This window comes from Poromitra crassiceps (assembly GCF_964638095.1).
Source record: "Poromitra crassiceps genome assembly, chromosome: 13".
Classification (NCBI taxonomy): Eukaryota; Metazoa; Chordata; class Actinopteri; order Beryciformes; family Melamphaidae; genus Poromitra; species Poromitra crassiceps.
In genome coordinates this window covers 45,653,948-45,676,848 of record NC_139644.1, presented here as the reverse complement: position 1 = coordinate 45,676,848, position 22,901 = coordinate 45,653,948, and the positions used below count along the sequence as shown (strand labels likewise).

Here is a 22,901-nt window from a genome sequence, read left to right as displayed (position 1 = left end):
ACAATCATGCAATTTGGTAGAAGAAGAGTGTGGAAATAACAGGTGAACCATTTCCAAGTTAAAATTGAATCAAGATAAAGCCTTTTTGAATAAAATGTTACGGGGTTTGCATGTTTGCTGATAAGCCAAGACAACATTAAATTGATAGAAATCTGAATGGAGTTTGGTGTGCATCAGTGTGTCTCCTGGCAGAGTTATCTGATCTCAGTGATCTGACAGCAGCATCCTCTGTGGTGTGTTGCAGGTACGCCTCCATCCCTCTGTACTCGGTGCCGCTGGTGGCCCCGTGGCAGCTCAACCTGGGGGCCGCTCTCCTCATGGCTCTGCAGCTCTACTGGTTCTGTCTGATCTGCAGGGGAGCTTTCCGCCTTCTGACCAGAGGCCTGAGCCCCGCGCCGCCTGGCTCCACACTGCCCCCTGCCCCCAAACAACGGCTACTACACCTCCCCATCACACTGACAGATAGATGGACCAGCACTAAAGGCCTAAACATGGTCGTCCGTCCGCCTCGAATTGGAGCCGTCTCGCCGTCTGCCGGCGCCAGCTAGCCCTACATGCTCGGACGCCACTACGCCCTCCCTCCCTCCCTCCTGTGGAAGCTCCGTGTGAAAATGGCGGAGATTGTGTGCCAGGCAGTCTGAATGAAATTGAATGTAACGTTCCCAATTCTATGTATTAAATTCTAAAAAACGACCCTCAACATTTGGGAAGGCTAAGCCACACAACTAGTTTGTTATAATCTAACATCATGCTTTGAAATGCGACTTTACGACGATGAGCCAGGGCAACGGCCAGTCACAACTCTCCTGCAGCTGACGTCACGCACGTATCGTCGCCGTGAAGTCACATTTTCGAGCAGCCCCCGTCAGCCGATGGGGCCCCGTCAGCCGACGGGGCCCCCTCCCCGTAGGACGGCGCTCCACCCGCCGTCCTACGGGGAGGGCGGGGCGAGGCTCTGACGGACGACCATGTTTAGGCCTTAAGCCCAGGATGGCGGTGGAGATGGAGAAGGCAGAGAGGAGCGTGGACACAGACTGCTGCTGGAGTCTACTGGGGCGACTTCAACCCAGCAAACATGAGCCCCAAACAACAAAGGAAGGGACTGCGGAGTCTTGATCATGGCTTTCAAATGTTTTTATGTAAAAAAAAACTCCCAAATGGACACAAACCTTGGCCATGGACAATACAGCTGCCATTACACTGAATTTATGATGCTGCAATAAAGATGTGTCCTTTGAAATACAGTTGTCTCATTCTGGAAAATAAAATAATACAAGTGCTAAATGCCAACTTGAAATAGAAGAAGCCAAGGTTGTGTGTGTGTGTGTGTGTGTGTGTGTGTGTGTGTGTGTGTGTGTGTCTATCTGCAAGTACGCGCACACAGGCATGGGAAGTAACTGATTACATGTGATCCGGTTACTGTATGGATGTACAAAAAAAACCCGAAGCCTTTACAGTTACAATTTTTTTTAATCAAGTTTAGAGTTACATTTGTAAATATGTGGGTTACTTTGCAGGATTACAATTTAATACAAACAGTACATGTATTGTATATTATTGTATATTGTAGAGGCCTTTGGGTATGCCAAAACCCTCCTGAATACCAGAGGACCCGGCTGGGTCTCAGGTCTATTCAAAAGTAGTGACTCCGGGATTGGGTGCATTTGCAGCGGGTCTCAGGTCTCTAGCCATGCCCTCCCCAGTCACATCGGACAGACCAAAACTCATTGTCTTTCATACTCATGTCATCTTTCCAAAAAAGCCTTCAAAACCCACCTTTTCACTGTTGCTTTTATAAGCTCTCATCTATTTTAATCTTTTCTCTCTTTATTAAAGTTGTTTTATCCTGTATTTGTAAAGTGTCTTTGAGCACGGTCAAAAGCAACAGTGAACAGTGAAGAGCTATATAATATACATTACATTATTAAACGTACAACAATGAGTATTAGTGTTCTGTAATTCTACTCATATTCTAATATTTCTTATATGTCCATTCTTATACAACCTCTTGCATTGCACCGTAACACGGGCGTTACGTTTCTGATTTTTTGCTGTTCATCTGTCATTAACGTGATGAATTAGGTGGTTAATTCTGAACAATGCTGTTCATGCTACATACCAAATTAATCGTCTGAATCTTGCGCATTGAACCCTGTCTTCCTTTTTTAGGTCAGATCAAGACAGCGGAAGTTATACAAGAAGTTTGTACAAAGACAAAGACAACATTTCAGATTATTTGGCTTTTTCAAATGGCTTTTTGGAAATCCGCCTAGGTATCTCCCTACACAAACCGCTGCCAAATACTCATGTTTTTGGTATTTTTTCATCTCCTTTGAGTTGAGATGTGGTAAGGCCTGTGCCTATGTCTCCATTGGGTTTCTAGCCATAAATACAACAACTACAGGTAACTGTTTACACTCAAAGTGTTTTTTATTCTAGGCGAGAATCAACCACTGTGTTTGAGCTGGTGTTACTCAGGGTCAGTAACACATAGAGTCATTCTGACATTTGGAACAGACACTTCAAAGTCTTACCTTTCAGAAATGTTCAGGCAGTTGTCTGTAACCCTAGCGGTTCAGCCACAGTAAGCATTTTAGTTTGGGTATGTCGTTTTCACCATTTTCTTCAGAAATAGGTGGCTTTAGAAGACTATAATTAGAGAGAGACCATGATGATGCCAGCCTTAAAATGAGATATTCCTCTAAATCTGGCTTCAAACGGGCAAAATTTCAAATGTAAAACGGACATTTTTTTCCCGTCGGCGCATGAAATGAGGATGAGGCCGATGACCGTTGTGTCGTCTGCTAACTTGAGGAGTTTTACAGATGGTCCCCTGAGTAGAGGAGGAAAAACCAGGGTGAGAACATGCACCCCTGGGGGGCACCAGTGCTGGTTAGTCAGATGCCAGATGTGATTTTGCCCAGCCTCACCTGCTCCGCCCTGTCTGTCAGGAAGTTTATGATCCACTGACAGGTGGAGGCTGACACACTGACAGGTGGAGGCTGACACACTGACAGGTGGAGGCTGACACACTGACAGATGGAGGCTGACACACTGACAGGTGGAGGCTGACACACTGACAGGTGGAGGCTGGCACACTGACACACTGACAGATGGAGGCTGACACACTGACAGGTGGAGGCTGACACACTGACAGGTGGAGGCTGGCACACTGACACACTGACAGGTGGAGGCTGACACACTGACAGATGGAGGCTGACACACTGACAGGTGGAGGCTGGCACACTGACAGGTGGAGGCTGACACACTGACAGATGGAGGCTGACACACTGACAGGTGGAGGCTGACACACTGACAGGTGGAGGCTGACACACTGACAGGTGGAGGCTGACACACTGACAGGTGGAGGCTGACACACTGACAGGTGGAGGCTGACACACTGACAGGTGGAGGCTGACACACTGACACACTGACAGGTGGAGGCTGACACACTGACAGGTGGAGGCTGACACACTGAGTTTGGAGTGGAGCATGTCTGGAATGATGGTGTTGAAAGTGGAACTGAAGTCCACAAACAGGATGGTGTATGACCCCGGGGAGTCAAGGTGTTGCAGGATGTGATGCAGTCCCGTGTTTGACCTGTTTGCCTGGTACTGCAGGGGGTCACGCAGGTGTCCTGTCACGTCCATACATACATATAAGGTCTATGCCCTGCAATGTACATGCACATAGTGTTTTTTTAATCTTTTGTACTATTGCCATGTTGATTTAAGGATCTGTTATTAAAAAAGTAAACATCAGTCTAGTCTCTCTAAGGCTACGTTCACACAGCCATCCTTAGTGCTTGAATCTGACTTGTTGCTCACATCAGATTGTTTTGTGTGGCTGTTCACACAGACTTTTTAAAAGTGGCCCATATCAGACTCCAGTGTGAACAGGTCGCGGACCTGAAGTGACCGGCATACACAGAAGAACAACTATAACGTCACACGCAGCGCACTGCTGTTCTACGTAAACCCGGAAGAAGACAGCAGTAAACATGGAGGTAGCTGACGATCAAATTAATAACTCATTAACTCAAATCAACTCTCAATAACTGTCAAACTAGATGAATGACTTCAAAACCGTTTACAGTTTGAGAGTTGATTTGAGTTAATGAGTTATTAATTTGAGTTAGTGTGGACCAGTGATGTCACTGGTCCACACTTTAACACTCAATAACTGTCAATTTAAATGACAGACTTCAAAACCGTTTACAGTTTTCTGATATACTACTGATGTTCTAATGATACAAAGCTGGTTGAAAATGGGCGGAGTGTTCCTTTAATATACATTTTTCTGTAGCGGATTGTAGGTTTTTGGGGTGTCAGCCGGAGTTTAGTCTGACAATTTTGTGCATACAGGATACAATATTTTTTTCCCCGTGATGGCGAAGGCATGACCCGCCCCTCTCTGCCTCTGATTGGCTGACTGTACTCGGCTGCTCCCACCTTCTTTCCAGGCGAGCCAGAAGTATCTCAAATGTGAGCAGCAGGTGCAAAACAATCATTAAATCAACAAGCATGAGATACTTCATTATATGGAACGTTACAATTGCAAACCCTATATCTGAGTTATTTAGGCCTACTTAGCCTATTGCACAGACGTGTAATTTTTTCTTGTCATTCTAAATTTAATCACATTGTTGCTCTGATTAAGTAGAAGTACAGTTATTTGTGTAAAAAAAAGACTGGTAAAGCAGAAGTACTGATTCAACTTAATTATTTAAGTATAAAAGTAAAAGGTTTTCTGTGCAAGGCGAATAGAAACTCACGTCATATTAATATAATTCAAATACTATTCAACTTAAAAGGTCCCTTCAAAGCATATTTTAAGATGCATAAAGACTATACTTTAATATTCTAGTATTAAACACTATGACCAACTAGCTCAGAGGGTTGGATTGCTGTCTAGCAGTTTGGAGCTTGTTGACTTTTGAGGTTGTGGGTTCGATCCTCGGTCAGTCGACAGCCAGAGGAAAGAGTCATTTAAAGCCCTGAGTAGGCTTGCTGCCCGGCAATATTGAATATTGTTGCTCTCCCCCCCTGACCTCTGCAGAGACATGAGCTGAGGGTTATGAGACAGAAAACCACAGAGAGCTGAAATTTTACTGACATCGGAAGTACATTTTATGTGGGGGTCCTACCCTGGCTGCCGCAAGGCGTAAAGATAAATTTTTGAAAAACTGCTCTAGAGTCAGTATATGACATGTCTGGATCTCTTTGCAGTCTGTCCACAGTGTCCATTTCTGTGGATCTGTAGGAGGTGCTGTGTCGCTCTGTGTATCTGCCTGTAGGAGGCGCTATGCTGGTGATGTTAAAGACAGGGCAGTGCTGTAATATGTCTCCTCCATCAGGAATCGAACCAACAGTCTACCTGTCAGAAAGAGACAGTGACACAGCCACTCAGCCGACTGAGCTATGAGCTGTTGGGGGTTAAGCTTCTGATTTCTACACAGTATACACTGTATTCACACTTACAATAACACAGAGGACCCCCCCCCCCCACACACACACACACACACACACACACACACACACACACACACACACACACACACACACACACACACACACACACACACACCAGCTTTATGTTGATTGACAGCCGAAATGTAACATTTTTAAAACCAGACAGGTCAAACTTTTTACAGCGGGATTTTGGCCAAACTCTCTTAGTCTCGCTCTCTCTCACTGTCTCTCTATGTCTCTCGATCACATGAAAGTGAGGCTTCCTTCAGGTACAATCAGGACGGTCAGCTTGGGTGGTGGTGCTGGTGGTTGCTTAAACCTGTGCTAAAACTCTGGTGCCACTCCACATTTACTCTTTAGGCTTTAGGGCAAGGTGTCACAATAGTCTACTGGATCCCCCCCCCCCCCCCCCCCCCCCCACACACACACACACCAGCTTTATGTTGATTGACAGCCGAAATGTAACATTTTAAAAACCAAGACAGGTCAAACTTTTTGCAGTGGGATTTTGGCCAAACTCTCTTAGTCTCGCTCTCTCTCACTGTCTCTCTATGTCTCTCGATCACATGAAAGTGAAGCTTCCTTCAGGTACAATCAGGACGGTCAGCTTGAGTGGTGGTGGTGGTGGTTGCTTAAACCTGTGCTAAAACTCTGGTGCGACTCCACATTTACTCTTTAGGCTTTAGGGCAAGGTGTCACAATAGTCTACTGGATCCCCCCCCCCCCCCCCCCCCCACACCAGCTTTATGTTGATTGACAGCCGAAATGTAACATTTTTAAAACCAGACAGGTCAAACTTTTTACAGCGGGATTTTGGCCGAACTCTCTTAGTCTCGCTCTCTCTCACTGTCTCTCTATGTCTCTCGATCACATGAAAGTGAGGCTTCCTTCAGGTACAATCAGGACGTCAGCTTGGGTGGTGGTGCTGGTGGTTGCTTAAACCTGTGCTAAAACTCTGGTGCCACTCCACATTTACTCTTTAGGCTTTAGGGCAAGGTGTCACCCCCCCCCCCCCCCCCCCCCACCACACACACACACCAGCTTTATGTTGATTGACAGCTGAAATGTAACATTTTAAAAACCAAGACAGGTCAAACTTTTTGCAGCGGGATTTTGGCCAAACTCTCTTAGTCTCGCTCTCTCTCACTGTCTCTCTATGTCTCTCGATCACATGAAAGTGAGGCTTCCTTCAGGTACAATCAGGACGGTCAGCTTGAGTGGTGGTGGTGGTGGTTGCTTAAACCTGTACTAAAACTCTGGTGCCACTCCACATTTACTCTTTAGGCTTTAGGGCAAGGTGTCACAATAGTCTACTGGATCGCCCCCCCCCCCCCCCCACACACACACACACACACACCAGCTTTATGTTGATTGACAGCCGAAATGTAACATTTTTAAAACCAGACAGGTCAAACTTTTTACAGCTGGATTTTGGCCAAACTCTCTTAGTCTCGCTCTCTCTCACTGTCTCTCTATGTCTCTCGATCACATGAAAGTGAGGCTTCCTTCAGGTACAATCAGGATGGTCAGCTTGGGTGGTGGTGCTGGTGGTTGCTTAAACCTGTGCTAAAACTCTGGTGCCACTCCACATTTACTCTTTAGGCTTTAGGGCAAGGTGTCACAATAGTCTACTGGATTCCCCCCCCCCCCCCCACACACACACACACACACCAGCTTTATGTTGATTGACAGCTGAAATGTAACATTTTAAAAACCAAGACAGGTCAAACTTTTTGCAGTGGGATTTTGGCCAAACTCTCTTAGTCTCGCTCTCTCTCACTGTCTCTCTATGTCTCTCGATCACATGAAAGTGAGGCTTCCTTCAGGTACAATCAGGACGGTCAGCTTGAGTGGTGGTGGTGGTGGTTGCTTAAACCTGTGCTAAAACTCTGGTGCGACTCCACATTTACTCTTTAGGCTTTAGGGCAAGGTGTCACAATAGTCTACTGGATCCCCCCCCCCCCCCCCACACCAGCTTTATGTTGATTGACAGCCGAAATGTAACATTTTTAAAACCAGACAGGTCAAACTTTTTACAGCGGGATTTTGGCCGAACTCTCTTAGTCTCGCTCTCTCTCACTGTCTCTCTATGTCTCTCGATCACATGAAAGTGAGGCTTCCTTCAGGTACAATCAGGACGCCAGCTTGGGTGGTGGTGCTGGTGGTTGCTTAAACCTGTGCTAAAACTCTGGTGCCACTCCACATTTACTCTTTAGGCTTTAGGGCAAGGTGTCACCCCCCCCCCCCCCCCCCCCACCACACACACACACCAGCTTTATGTTGATTGACAGCTGAAATGTAACATTTTAAAAACCAAGACAGGTCAAACTTTTTGCAGCGGGATTTTGGCCAAACTCTCTTAGTCTCGCTCTCTCTCACTGTCTCTCTATGTCTCTCGATCACATGAAAGTGAGGCTTCCTTCAGGTACAATCAGGACGGTCAGCTTGGGTGGTGGTGGTGGTGGTTGCTTAAACCTGTACTAAAACTCTGGTGCCACTCCACATTTACTCTTTAGGCTTTAGGGCAAGGTGTCACAATAGTCTACTGGATCGCCCCCCCCCCCCCCCACACACACACACACACCAGCTTTATGTTGATTGACAGCCGAAATGTAACATTTTTAAAACCAGAAAGGTCAAACTTTTTACAGCAGGATTTTGGCCGAACTCTCTTAGTCTCGCTCTCTCTCACTGTCTCTCGATGTCTCTCGATCACATGAAAGTGAAGCTTCCTTCAGGTACAATCAGGACGGTCAGCTTGGGTGGTGGTGCTGGTGGTTGCTTAAACCTGTGCTAAAACTCTGGTGCCACTCCACATTTACTCTTTAGGCTTTAGGGCAAGGTGTCACAATAGTCTACTGGATCCCCCCCCCCCCCCCCCCCCCCACCAGCTTTATGTTGATTGACAGCCGAAATGTAACATTTTTAAAACCAGACAGGTCAAACTTTTTACAGCGGGATTTTGGCCGAACTCTCTTAGTCTCGCTCTCTCTCACTGTCTCTCTATGTCTCTCGATCACATGAAAGTGAGGCTTCCTTCAGGTACAATCAGGACGGTCAGCTTGGGTGGTGGTGCTGGTGGTTGCTTAAACCTGTGCTAAAACTCTGGTGCCACTCCACATTTACTCTTTAGGCTTTAGGGCAAGGTGTCACCCCCCCCCCCCCCCCCCCCCCCCCCACCACACACACACACCAGCTTTATGTTGATTGACAGCTGAAATGTAACATTTTAAAAACCAAGACAGGTCAAACTTTTTGCAGCGGGATTTTGGCCAAACTCTCTTAGTCTCGCTCTCTCTCACTGTCTCTCTATGTCTCTCGATCACATGAAAGTGAGGCTTCCTTCAGGTACAATCAGGACGGTCAGCTTGGGTGGTGGTGGTGGTGGTTGCTTAAACCTGTACTAAAACTCTGGTGCCACTCCACATTTACTCTTTAGGCTTTAGGGCAAGGTGTCACAATAGTCTACTGGATCGCCCCCCCCCCCCCCACACACACACACACACCAGCTTTATGTTGATTGACAGCCGAAATGTAACATTTTTAAAACCAGACAGGTCAAACTTTTTACAGCAGGATTTTGGCCGAACTCTCTTAGTCTCGCTCTCTCTCACTGTCTCTCGATGTCTCTCGATCACATGAAAGTGAAGCTTCCTTCAGGTACAATCAGGACGGTCAGCTTGGGTGGTGGTGCTGGTGGTTGCTTAAACCTGTGCTAAAACTCTGGTGCCACTCCACATTTACTCTTTAGGCTTTAGGGCAAGGTGTCACAATAGTCTACTGGATCCCCCCCCCCCCCCCCCACACCAGCTTTATGTTGATTGACAGCCGAAATGTAACATTTTTAAAACCAGACAGGTCAAACTTTTTACAGCGGGATTTTGGCCGAACTCTCTTAGTCTCGCTCTCTCTCACTGTCTCTCTATGTCTCTCGATCACATGAAAGTGAGGCTTCCTTCAGGTACAATCAGGACGTCAGCTTGGGTGGTGGTGCTGGTGGTTGCTTAAACCTGTGCTAAAACTCTGGTGCCACTCCACATTTACTCTTTAGGCTTTAGGGCAAGGTGTCACCCCCCCCCCCCCCCCCCCCCCACCACACACACACACCAGCTTTATGTTGATTGACAGCTGAAATGTAACATTTTAAAAACCAAGACAGGTCAAACTTTTTGCAGCGGGATTTTGGCCAAACTCTCTTAGTCTCGCTCTCTCTCACTGTCTCTCTATGTCTCTCGATCACATGAAAGTGAGGCTTCCTTCAGGTACAATCAGGACGGTCAGCTTGGGTGGTGGTGGTGGTGGTTGCTTAAACCTGTACTAAAACTCTGGTGCCACTCCACATTTACTCTTTAGGCTTTAGGGCAAGGTCTCACAATAGTCTACTGGATCGCCCCCCCCCCCCCCCCCCCACACACACACACACCAGCTTTATGTTGATTGACAGCCGAAATGTAACATTTTTAAAACCAGACAGGTCAAACTTTTTACAGCAGGATTTTGGCCGAACTCTCTTAGTCTCGCTCTCTCTCACTGTCTCTCGATGTCTCTCGATCACATGAAAGTGAAGCTTCCTTCAGGTACAATCAGGACGGTCAGCTTGGGTGGTGGTGCTGGTGGTTGCTTAAACCTGTGCTAAAACTCTGGTGCCACTCCACATTTACTCTTTAGGCTTTAGGGCAAGGTGTCACAATAGTCTACTGGATCCCCCCACCCCCCACCCCCACACACACAGACACCAGCTTTATGTTGATTGACAGCTGAAATGTAACATTTTAAAAACCAAGACAGGTCAAACTTTTTGCAGCGGGATTTTGGCCAAACTCTCTTAGTCTCGCTCTCTCTCACTGTCTCTCTATGTCTCTCGATCACATGAAAGTGAGGCTTCCTTCAGGTACAATCAGGACGGTCAGCTTGAGTGGTGGTGGTGGTGGTTGCTTAAACCTGTGCTAAAACTCTGGTGCGACTCCACATTTACTCTTTAGGCTTTAGGGCAAGGTGTCACAATAGTCTACTGGATCCCCCCCCCCCACACCAGCTTTATGTTGATTGACAGCCGAAATGTAACATTTTTAAAACCAGACAGGTCAAACTTTTTACAGCGGGATTTTGGCCGAACTCTCTTAGTCTCGCTCTCTCTCACTGTCTCTCTATGTCTCTCGATCACATGAAAGTGAGGCTTCCTTCAAGTACAATCAGGACGTCAGCTTGGGTGGTGGTGCTGGTGGTTGCTTAAACCTGTGCTAAAACTCTGGTGCCACTCCACATTTACTCTTTAGGCTTTAGGGCAAGGTGTCACCCCCCCCCCCCCCCCCCCCCCACCACCACACACACACACCAGCTTTATGTTGATTGACAGCTGAAATGTAACATTTTAAAAACCAAGACAGGTCAAACTTTTTGCAGCGGGATTTTGGCCAAACTCTCTTAGTCTCGCTCTCTCTCACTGTCTCTCTATGTCTCTCGATCACATGAAAGTGAGGCTTCCTTCAGGTACAATCAGGACGGTTAGCTTGGGTGGTGGTGGTGGTGGTTGCTTAAACCTGTACTAAAACTCTGGTGCCACTCCACATTTACTCTTTAGGCTTTAGGGCAAGGTGTCACAATAGTCTACTGGATCGCCCCCCCCCCCCCACACACACACACACACACACACCAGCTTTATGTTGATTGACAGCCGAAATGTAACATTTTTAAAACCAGACAGGTCAAACTTTTTACAGCAGGATTTTGGCCGAACTCTCTTAGTCTCGCTCTCTCTCACTGTCTCTCGATGTCTCTCGATCACATGAAAGTGAAGCTTCCTTCAGGTACAATCAGGACGGTCAGCTTGGGTGGTGGTGCTGGTGGTTGCTTAAACCTGTGCTAAAACTCTGGTGCCACTCCACATTTACTCTTTAGGCTTTAGGGCAAGGTGTCACAATAGTCTACTGGATCCCCCCCCCCCCCCCCCACACACACAGACACCAGCTTTATGTTGATTGACAGCTGAAATGTAACATTTTAAAAACCAAGACAGGTCAAACTTTTTGCAGCGGGATTTTGGCCAAACTCTCTTAGTCTCGCTCTCTCTCACTGTCTCTCTATGTCTCTCGATCACATGAAAGTGAGGCTTCCTTCAGGTACAATCAGGACGGTCAGCTTGAGTGGTGGTGGTGGTGGTTGCTTAAACCTGTGCTAAAACTCTGGTGCCACCCCACATTTACTCTTTAGGCTTTAGGGCAAGGTGTCACAATAGTCTACTGGATCCCCCCCCCCCCCCCCCCCCACACCCACCAGCTTTATGTTGATTGACAGCCAAAATGTAACATTTCTAAAACCAGACAGGTCAAACTTTTTACAGCGGGATTTTGGCCGAACTCTCTTAGTCTCGCTCTCTCTCACTGTCTCTCTATGTCTCTCGATCACATGAAAGTGAGGCTTCCTTCAGGTACAATCAGGACGGTCAGCTTGGGTGGTGGTGGTGGTGGTTGCTTAAACCTGTGCTAAAACTCTGGTGCCACTCCACATTTACTCTTTAGGCTTTAGGGCAAGGTGTCACAATAGTCTACTGGATCCCCCCCCCCCCCCCACCCCCACACACACACACAGATACCAGCTTTATGTTGATTGACAGCTGAAATGTAACATTTTAAAAACCAAGACAGGTCAAACTTTTTACAGCGGGATTTTGGCCAAACTCTCTTAGTCTCGCTCTCTCTCACTGTCTCTCTATGTCTCTCGATCACATGAAAGTGAGGCTTCCTTCAGGTACAATCAGGACGGTCAGCTTGGGTGGTGGTTGCTTAAACCTGTGCTAAAACTCTGGTGCCACTCCACATTTACTCTTTAGGCTTTAGGGCAAGGTGTCACAATAGTCTACTGGACCCCCCCCCCACACACACACACACCCACACACCAGCTTTATGTTGATTGACAGCTGAAATGTAACATTTTAAAAACCAAGACAGGTCAAACTTTTTGCAGCGGGATTTTGGCCAAACTCTCTTAGTCTCGCTCTCTCACTGTCTCTCTATGTCTCTCGATCACATGAAAGTGAGGCTTCCTTCAGGTACAATCATCTGTGTATCTGCCTGTAGGAGACGCTACACTGGTGATGTTAAAGACAGGGCAGTGCTGTAACATGTCTCCTCCATCGGGAATCGAACCAACAGTCTACCTGTCAGACAGAGACACTGACACGAGCTGTTGGAAGTTAAGCTTCTGATTTCTACACACTGTATTCACACAACAATAACACAATGCATAAAGAGTGAGACAGGTGAGATTTGTACCAGTGAGTTGAGCTAGAGTCAGGGACTGACTAGTCTCCTTCATCAGCTTATTTCTATCAGTGTTCAAACTACTGGTGATGATAAAGAAGGATCACTGCTGCAGCTTATAATGTGAGTACTTTTTAAGAAGTTGCCTGAAGCTGGGATTCAACCAACAACCTTTGCATATCACACAACATTCACATTTTTATCTGAGTGAGCTATAATCCACTTTCTCTTAAAGGAACACTCTGCCCATTTTCAACCAGCTTTGTATCATTAGAACATCAGTAGTATATCAGAAAACTGTAAACTGTTTTGAAGTCTGTCATTTAATTTGACAGTTATTGAGTGTTCAAGTGTGGACCAGTGACATCACTGGTCCACACTAACTCCAATTAATAACTCATTAACTCAAATCAACTCTCAATAACTGTCAAACTAGATGAATGATGAATAGTTTGACAGTTATTGAGAGTTGATTTGAGTTAATGAGTTATTAATTTGAGTTAGTGTGGACCAGTGATGTCACTGGTCCACACTTTAACACTCAATAACTGTCAAATTAAATGACAGACTTCAAAACCGTTTACAGTTTTCTGATATACTACTGATGTTCTAATGATACAAAGCTGGTTGAAAATGGGCGGAGTGTTCCTTTAAGCTCTTATCATATTTAGTCAACCTCATCCTGATTTTATTTAGTCAAGTTTTCGTCGACTAAGTGTCTAAGTATTTTCATCTCATCTTAGTCAAAGAAAACCGTAACTATTCATTAGAATTTCCAAACTTATTGTAAAGATATATTTATCTGTTATTTTGGAATTGTTTTAAGGTTTGAATGTGCAATACAGACACAGATGTTTAACTTCTTCTCTTCTGATTGGATCTCTTCCCAATTCGTCCCTCCCTAACATTTTTAGTCTAGTTTTCACCAGTGAAAACAGGTAGTCGACTAACATTTTTCCTCATAGTTTTCGTCTACGAAATCAACACTGCTATGGATGCATGTCTCTACCTAGTGGTGCACTCCTCTTCCAAACTCACACACACTTTTCCACGACTACACCATGTATCTGAAACAATGTTTACTTACTGTCAATCTCATCAAAGCTTCTGAAGACCATCTCCACGTGATCCCACTCCATAAAGCTGCATTTCCCAATGAAGGGCTGGGCAAACACCACATACTGATACATATTTCAATTCAAATACATGTCACTCTTGTGTTAGAATGAGTAAATGGGCATTGACACTGTTTTTATATAACCCTTGATCAATTCTCATTAATCTTTTATCTATTATTTTTTATTTGTCTGTAGGCTACATATGTGCACTGCCAAGAGTAGCGGCAGCATTATAAACCAGAGACCAGACTGTATCAAAAACATAAACACACAGTGGCGTCTTTCATGCATGCTAGCAAGCGAAACTGCTGTCTGTCTGACCACAGACTGTAGAAAGAGACGCAGGATAGCCAAGCGAATGTGATTGGATGGACGTTTGGCGCTAGGCCAATCACAGGCAGAGAGGGTGCCTCCAGCCTTCGCCATCATCCGGAAAAAAATATCGCATACAGGATAGTTAGTTAGGTTACGTTAAGTGAAGTTAGTTAGGTTAAGTTGGTTAAGTACATAGAGGTGCCTGGGCACCGAGCAGACAGTGACAATTTAGCTGGAGCTCAGTCAAACTTGATTTTTCATTGTGAATTAGAAAATGGTTGGAGGGCCACTCTGCACCCTATCGCGGGCCGCAAGTTGAGTATCACTGGACTATAAGGTCATTCATAAAGGCTCGATTAATTTGCTTCCAACACAAACAATTCTAACCCCAACCCATTTGCTTGATGGCGAATTCACACTACCGGTAGTTGACACTAGTTCACACTAGTTCACACTAGGCCCTCCGAGCCCTCGGCAAGCTGTTTTTGGAGCTCGGCGACAAACCCCCCGATCAGCAGCAAATCACGCTGGCTTGTTAATGGCACATACAGACTACAAGCACTACAAGCACCTAGGATTACATGCACCTGTCCTACACCATATAGGTCTATACATGTTCAATAGCTTTGTATGCACCTGTCCTACACCATATAGGTCTATACATGTTCAATAGCTTAGGATTACATGCACCTGTCCTACACCATATAGGTCTATACATGTTCAATAGCTTAGGATTACATGCACCTGTCCTACACCATATAGGTCTATACATGTTCAATAGCTTTGTAGGATTACATGCACCTGTCCTACACCATATAGGTCTATACATGTTCAATAGCTTTGTATTTCACTTGGACATATAGGTCTACTTCTAATCTTCAAAACTCACTATGTGTGGAGAGAAGAGCCTGCTGGTTTCAAAAGCTCTCTACTCTCTACTACACTATAAACGGAGATAGTTCAGTTCTTCTTAGGGATGTCCGATATTATCGGCCCGCCCATATTAGCATAAACATTGAATATTGGAAAATATCGGTATTGGTTTTTATGCCAATAATGACACAACTTTAACACGACATGCATATATATACATCAAACTCTTGAAGTAGTTTTCTTATTTTGCACAGAGAATGTTTACATTTGGAAAGCCTTGTTGCATTTATGAATGCATCCAGTGGGGCATCACAATAAAAGAAGGCATAATGTGTTCATTCCACAACAGGAGTTATGTGATGTTGTTACCTGAAATTAGTTTAGGTGGAAAAAAGCCTGCCTATATCGGTATCGGTTGATATCGGAATGGGAGATTAAGAGTTGGACAATATCGGCAAAAAAGCCGATATCGGACATCCCTGGTTCTTCTGATTAGCCTACATCTACATTTTAATGGAGCCTTCAAAATTAGTTTGTGTATTCCTTCAAAGATGTAATTAACACATTCACTGCCAGCCATTTTTTTTTTACTGTAGGTAGCTTCTGCCAAGCCGTTTTTTGAGGATTCTGGCTCATTTTACAAGAGCAGAGGATAATTTTCTGCTTGGACTTTGTGAACACGAAGTTCACAAAAGTACTAATAGAATGTGTGCTTTCTCTGTCTAAAAGAGTTAGTTTGTAGAGTTAGTAGTTATGTAGATATTAGCCGTTGAGTACAGCATGGTTTGAGCGTCTAAGACAGGAAGCTGAGATAATCACAGTTTTGTGAAATTCAATCAAACAGGCAGAACAGTCACTTTAACCATTTATTTTTGGCATCAGTGAGAGATCAGACATCTGAACAATATAGTTCTGAACACCCTCTCCTTTAAACTCCTCCCTCCGTGGGCGTGTCTGGTGGCATTTGTCACAAGCCAGTTTCTCCTGCCTGTCTGAGCAGTGAGCAGCCTCCCTCTCTGGCGGCCCCTCGTCGGCGAGTGTGGCGAGTGTGGACTGTGGATGGGACTCAATCGTTTCTTGGATTTTCGGTTGAGAGCTTTGATGAAGCTTTGTGCGATTCTAGGCTTTATGCTGCCCACCCAGTCTATTTTTGGAACCCCCCACCGTTGTGCGCCGGTGTGCAGCAGCGTGAAAGCGTTTTCGCCTACAGTATGAGAATGAGGCTCGTTCGTTTCTGGGTTTTCGGAATGCGTGCGATTCTGGCCTTTCTGCGGGTGTTTCAAAGTGTGTTTCACCCATAATCTATTATGCAAATTTGCAATCCCCCACGCCAGCACCGCTCTCCGCTCTCGGTGTGCTGCTGCTGGCGCGGCCGCTCTCGGGCAAGTCTGGTGACTGATGACTGTAAAATCGCCAAGCCATTTCCTTGAGAATGGCTTGCTCCCGCGGCTGTTTTTGGTTGGCTTTCTCTCTGTCGGGAGAGCACTGTCGCCACTTAGTTGGTCGGTAAAATAGATTATACACATTCAATACTTCCAATATTTTTATAGGAGACGGGGGGAGCGTTGATCCACGCCCGACCGTCAAATTTTTTTTTTTTTTTTTTAAGACGAGATATCTCGTCTTTGGCACTCAACGGTTGGATTCTGTAAGACGAGATATCTCGTCATTGGCAGTCAACGTGTTAAACAGGGCACATTTCCTTTGAAACATGATTGTGCATAACTAGCCTGCTGTGCTATATACAGAAATGTATATTTGTGTATTTCAGCTTAAAATGTCTGTCACTGATATCACTGATACTTATGTATAGAATTGGTGATGTCATCAGTGATGTCACTCAAGCAATTGTGATGTAATCAGTGAGTGATCATCAGTGTCATCAGTTATACTGCTCCTACCACCACTATTACTAATACTACTATTACTGCTACTACTACTACTGCTGCTGCTTGGACCCCGTCATCGCTGCTTGCGGCTATATTCATTATGATTATTATTACACAATTTGGTTTCTCATCTACATGCATATTCTTGTTTGTGGAGAGAAGTGTGTGCTCTCTCTCACTACGGTTGATATACAATAAGACAAAGTCAATGAAGCAGACATGGTCATCACCCTAAACTCAATAGCAAAACTGCCCTGCAAAGGCAAAACGGGGGAACTCGCCAGTGTGTAGAACTGAGAAAAATCCCAATATTGTTGTATGTCGGTGAAAGTTTTCACTTTCACAATTGACACATTCCATAGACGTCGGCTGTGTTACGCAGAAACCAATTACAATGTCCAAACGTTAACCTTAGCTTTTGCTGCTCCATTTATTGATCAGGCATATTTACAGTTTCCTTCATTACAAATTGCAACCAAACTTGAGCAGCTACTGCTACACCTGCAGCAGTCCCATTGCAAGCAACGGCCACGGTGGTACAAAAAGTTTATCACACCCAAAAATGAACACCAAAGCACACATTGATGAATGGCTCTCTTACACATCACTGTAAAATCCATGTAGATCACTTGGAGGAAAAAAAGGTGATTGACTCACTTTGACACGGCAAACTCTACAACCAAGTCACAATAGTCCTTGTTGTGACTCAGTCACTTTAGTTAATGGCAGGCTAGAAGTTATACACTGCAGAGATGGGGTTTAAATTCACTGTGCCTTTAACACGTTAATTGCCAAGAACGAGTTGAGTCGTCAAACACAATCCAGCTTTTTTTTTTTTTTTTTTTTTGACCGTGGGATGTGCATCTAACCCTTTTACATCTCTTATATAATTATTGGAGCCACCGAACGTTTACAACCCATTCCACCGACCCACTAAGTGGCAACAGTGCTCTCCTGACTAGAGGAAGGCAAGCATTTTTTTAACTTGTCACGCCATTCTCACCCCAGCCATTCTCATGAAAATGGATGGGGGAAAACGCTTTCTTTTTCGCGCTGATTGCTGGCGATGCGGGATTGCAAATTTACAGAATATATTACAGGTGGAACACACTTTGAAACACGCAGCATAAATATGACCAGAATCGCAAAAGCTTCTCTCAACCAAAACTCCAAGAAGCGAGCGAGTCCATGCCGACTTCCTCAAACAGCGGCCGTGCAGACAGGCACAGGACAGCAGCAAAGCACTCAGACTGGTGACAAGCTTGTGACGGCCGCTGCAGCCAAGAAGAACGCCCACGGAGGGAGGAGTTGAAGCAACTCTCCCTCTCTCTCTCTCTCTCCCTCCCTCTCTCTCTCTCTCTCCCTCCCTCCCTCTCTCTCTCTCTCTCCCTCTCCCCCTCTCACTAGGATTAAACCTAGTGCGTCTCCCTCCCGAGAGGGAGGGAGAGAGAGAGAGAGGGAGGGAGAGCGAGAGGGAGGGAGAGAGAGAGAGAGAGAGAGGGAGGGAGAGCGAGAGGAAGGGAGAGAGAGAGAGAGAGAGAGCGAGAGGGGGAGGGAGAGAGAGAGAGAGAGAGAGCCAAAAATGAATGGTTAAAGTGACTGTTCTATCGAATTTCACAAAAAGCCGTTTATCTCTGAATATTTTTTCTGACGCTAAAACCATGCTGTATTCAACTGCTAATGCTTACATAACTACTAACTCTACAAACTAACTCTTTTAGACAGAGAAAGTACACATTCTATTAGTACTTTTGAGATATTGTATGTTCACAAACTCCAAGCAGAAAAGAATCCTCGGCTCTTGTAAAATGAGCCACAATCCTCAAAAAACGGCTTGGCAGAAGCTACCTACAGCAAGAAAAAAACGGCTGGCAGTCAATGTGTTAATATGAAATCACCTTTGATGATGTCACTGTTCTTGTTTAATTCATGTTTAGTAAACTTTAGGGACAATATATCTGAATTCAATATATGTCAAAACAAAATGACGCTCTGTATGGTGGGCCAGAAAAAAGAATGGTGATATGAGCTCCATGTTATTCTGCTGTAGTCATCACAAATCACTTGACATCACAGTTTCACATCCAAACCATATTATTTACAATACAGTGTAGGAATTTAGCCCCAATAAATCTCATAATGCCCCTAAAAACCATGATCCAGGGGCAACAATTGACCCAATATTTTGATAATTTTCTTTTCATGTAATTTCCATTTCCATCTCTAACACACACTCAACTGCTGCAAGCTGGTTGCCAGAAGAAGACGCGTTGTTCACACTAGGCATTAGCAACTTTATGCACTAATTACTATTTTTTTTAAATGCCCCCAGTTTTTTAGACAGTGGGGGCAAAAGTTGCCCGCAAAATATTTTTAAAATTCCCTACGCTGTTGTAATGACATTTTTACATTCTAGCATTGCAATGTCAAGATTTATGGCTGAGAAACACATAATTATGCTGTCACTGAACTTTGATTCATGACATGTTTGGTTGGACAGAGAGCAGCTTGTTCCCCCTGCAGACAGTGGAGGCGCTATTCAGCAGGTAAGATGCAGCGGTGTTTCTTCAAACTAGATGACTGAGCGAACATTTTCTTACAGCGGTCACACCAGTAGCCTGTTCCAGTGTGAATGCGTTGATGTGTTTGTAGGTGACCCAACCTACTGAAACTGCTCCCACATTGGTCACAGTGGTAGGGCTTCTCTCCAGTGTGAATGCGTTGATGTGTTTTTAGGCTACCTAACCGACTGAAACTGCTCCCACATTGGTCACAGTGGTAGGGCTTCTCTCCAGAGTGAATGCGTTGATGTGTTTTTAGGCTACCTAACCGACTGAAACTGCGCTTGTGTCTCTTTAGGGCACATTGGTCACAGTGGTAAGGCTTATCTCCAGTGTGAATGCGTTGATGTGTTTTTAGGTGACCCAACATACTGAAACTGCTCCCACATTGGTCACAGTGGTAGGGCTTCTCTCCAGTGTGAATGCGTTGATGTGTTTTTAGGCTATCTAACCGACTGAAACTGCTCCCACATTGGTCACAGTGGTAGGGCTTCTCTCCAGTGTGAATGCGTTTGTGTTTTGTTAGGTCACGTGCCTGAATGAAACGTCTCCCACATTGGTCACAGTGGTAGGGCTTCTCTCCAGTGTGAATGTGTTTGTGTGTTGTTAGGTTACTTGATTGACTGAAACTGCTCCCACATTGGTCACAGTGGTAGGGCTTCTCTCCAGTGTGAATGCGTTGATGTGTTTTTAGGTGAGCCAACATACTGAAACTGCTCCCACATTGGTCACAGTGGTAGGGCTTCTCTCCAGTGTGAATGCGTTGATGTGTTTTTAGGCTACCTAACTGACTGAAGCTGCTCCCACATTGGTCACAGTGGTAGGGCTTCTCTCCGGTGTGAATGCGTTTGTGTCTCTTTAGGGCACCTGGGTCACTGAAACTGCTCCCACATTGGTCACAGTGGTAGGGCTTCTCTCCGGTGTGAATGCGTTGATGTGTTTTTAGGCGACCTGACGAAGTGAAAGATTTCCCACACAGCTGACAGGAGCAAAGTTTCTCCCCAGAGTGAACTCTCCGATGACGCTTTAAGCTCTGAAGTGTTGTGAATCCTTGGTCACACTGCTGACAGCGGTGATGTTTGGGTCTCTTGGTGTCTCTCTGTTTGCATAAAGGAAGATACAAAGAAAGAATTAGGACAGAGGGACAGTGTGTCTGTGTGTGTGTGTCTGACTGTGTGTGTGTGTGTGTGTGTGTGTGTGTGTGTGTCTGACTTTGTGTGTGTGTGTGTGTGTGTGTGTGTGTGTGTGTGTCTGTGTGTGTGTGTGTGTGTCTGTGTGTCTGTGTGTGTCTGTGTGTTTGTGTGCGTGATTCAAGCATGAATCTTGTAAATTATATTCTGTCTTCCTGGACTTTCGCGATGCTTTTGGAACTCTGACCCATAATGTCATGATAAACGCTTTAGAGGAAATCCAACTGCCTCAGCTGTTTATTGACATTATTAAGGATGTATACAACACATCATTCATCCAGGTCATCTGTGGAAAACAGCTCACAGACCCGACACCTCTCACTCTCTCACACACACACTCTCTCACACACACACACACGCACGCGCGCGCGCACACACACACACACACACACACACACACACACACACACACACACCTCTCCAAGTAGGCATTAAAACAGGATGTCCATGGAGTGCCATTCATTTCATTATTGCCATCAATCAGTGGATTAAGTGGCTTTGTGACTGTGCTCCTCCCAACATGCTTTCCCCCAATCCTGTGCAAGGTTCTGCCGATGATGTACAGTTAGCATCTCGGGAGGAGAGTGTTATTAAAAACATGCTCTCTAGAACAGACTCATTTCTAGACTGGTCCGGTCTAGAGGTTAAAAACTCTAAATGAGCTGTTCTCTACCAGAGCTGAAGTGGGGGAAATCACTGGTACAAATCTAAATCTGACAAAAGCCCAGAGTTTACCATCAACTCTAATCCTACCCTGTTCCCTGATCAAACTGTCAGGGAACTTGCAAGATCTTCCTTGTTTCTAGACATGAAACGGCGTAAGGTCCCCCTAGCACGAGAGGGCGAGCCGCGTTTCCTGGGTTTCAGAAGGAAGCCCAATTCCAAGATGGACACGCGCTCTGCTGGTTTTGGGGTCTGGTCGGACTGGCCTGACCTCAACGACCTCTGTGTAAGAACTTGAGTCTCCCTGAAATGGGTCAAACCTGACTCGGATACTGTATTAGTATCTGAGGATATTATAACTGACTGTCTGACCTCAGTAAGGGCTACTGTTATTGACACTCAACAACATCTAGCACCAGCTAGTACACGAAGGTCCCTCGTAAGTTTACAACAACAGAGACAACAACAACATTGGACTGGTTTAAAATGACAGGGAAAGCTTGCTTCCCTCCCTGCTGCAGATCATAATGTTTCACACTCAATATTTAAGAATCATGCAGTTGATGAGGACATTTTCACAGTTAAAGCCAGATTACAAGTCCTCCCGTCCAGGCTCAATCTCTCTCTCTGGTATCCTAACACTTTGTCTCCTCATTGTCTGCACCATGATCATAATCCAGTAATTGAATCCATGTCTCATATTCTGAATGGTTGCTTTGTATATGAATGTATATTGCAAGACATGACAGAATTGTTGACCTGTTAGTTAAAGACATAAGGTCATATGTTCCATCCTCTGTTGAAATCCATAAACACTCCCGTGTTTCAACTGCCATGTTCAAACTGTATAATACTGAATATGACATATTTTCAAATGTGACAGCTAATACACCTGATGTTGTTGTTGTCGATGAGGACAGTAGAGAGGCCACCATTTTGGAAGTGGGGTGTGCTTTTGATTCCAGTCTGGAAGAAGCTTTTATCACCAAGGTTTTGAAATACCAACTGCTCAAGGATGCTATTTTACAGCTTGGGTATAATTGTAAATTGCTTGTTTTCATATTTGGAAGCCTTGGTAATGTCTAGGGGTGGGGGAAAAAATCGATTCACCTAAGTATCGCGATTTTTAATGTCACAATTTTTTTAATCTATCTTTTATTCCAGAATCGATAATGGCAAAAAAAAAAAAAAAAGATTTGGGTGCTTGCAGTCAGGCCACTCACTGAACAGCAGGCCAGACACCGCCTACTGGTTTACTAGTGGTTTTATTACTTTATTACCGGTAGTTAGTCTGAAGTAATAATTACACTTCAGGGTTAAAGTGGGTAGCCTGACTCCACCAGACGGGGGCGGCATTGTTCCACAAATTCACAATCCACCTCAGTCTGGCCCTGGCCTCAGAGAGGCGTTCAAACCGGCCGCCACCCAGGCGCACCAATCAGCGTGAGCTACGGGCGGGCTTTAGGCGAGACCGGGTGTGACGCGATCGAGAGGCGCCTGTGCGTTTGTAGTTCTTTCACTATTCAACATGGCGGCGGCTACCGAGGCTAGCTCCAGTGAGC

The 22,901-nt window shown here is 45.2% G+C and overlaps 1 protein-coding gene across 1 annotated transcript in view; it reads left to right on the top strand.

Moving 5' to 3' along the window:
• Positions 1–21,637, top strand: part of LOC310788592 (ceramide synthase-like) — a gene marked incomplete at both ends in the record, with an annotated part of 35,023 nt that extends 13,386 nt beyond the window's left edge. Inside the window, 2 exons of the mRNA XM_083650123.1 lie at positions 245–433; positions 21,454–21,637. Coding sequence (XP_083506249.1) covers positions 245–433; positions 21,454–21,637 — 373 coding nt within the window. The remainder of the gene's footprint in view (positions 1–244; positions 434–21,453) is intronic.
• Between the last annotated feature and the right edge of the window lie 1,264 nt (positions 21,638–22,901).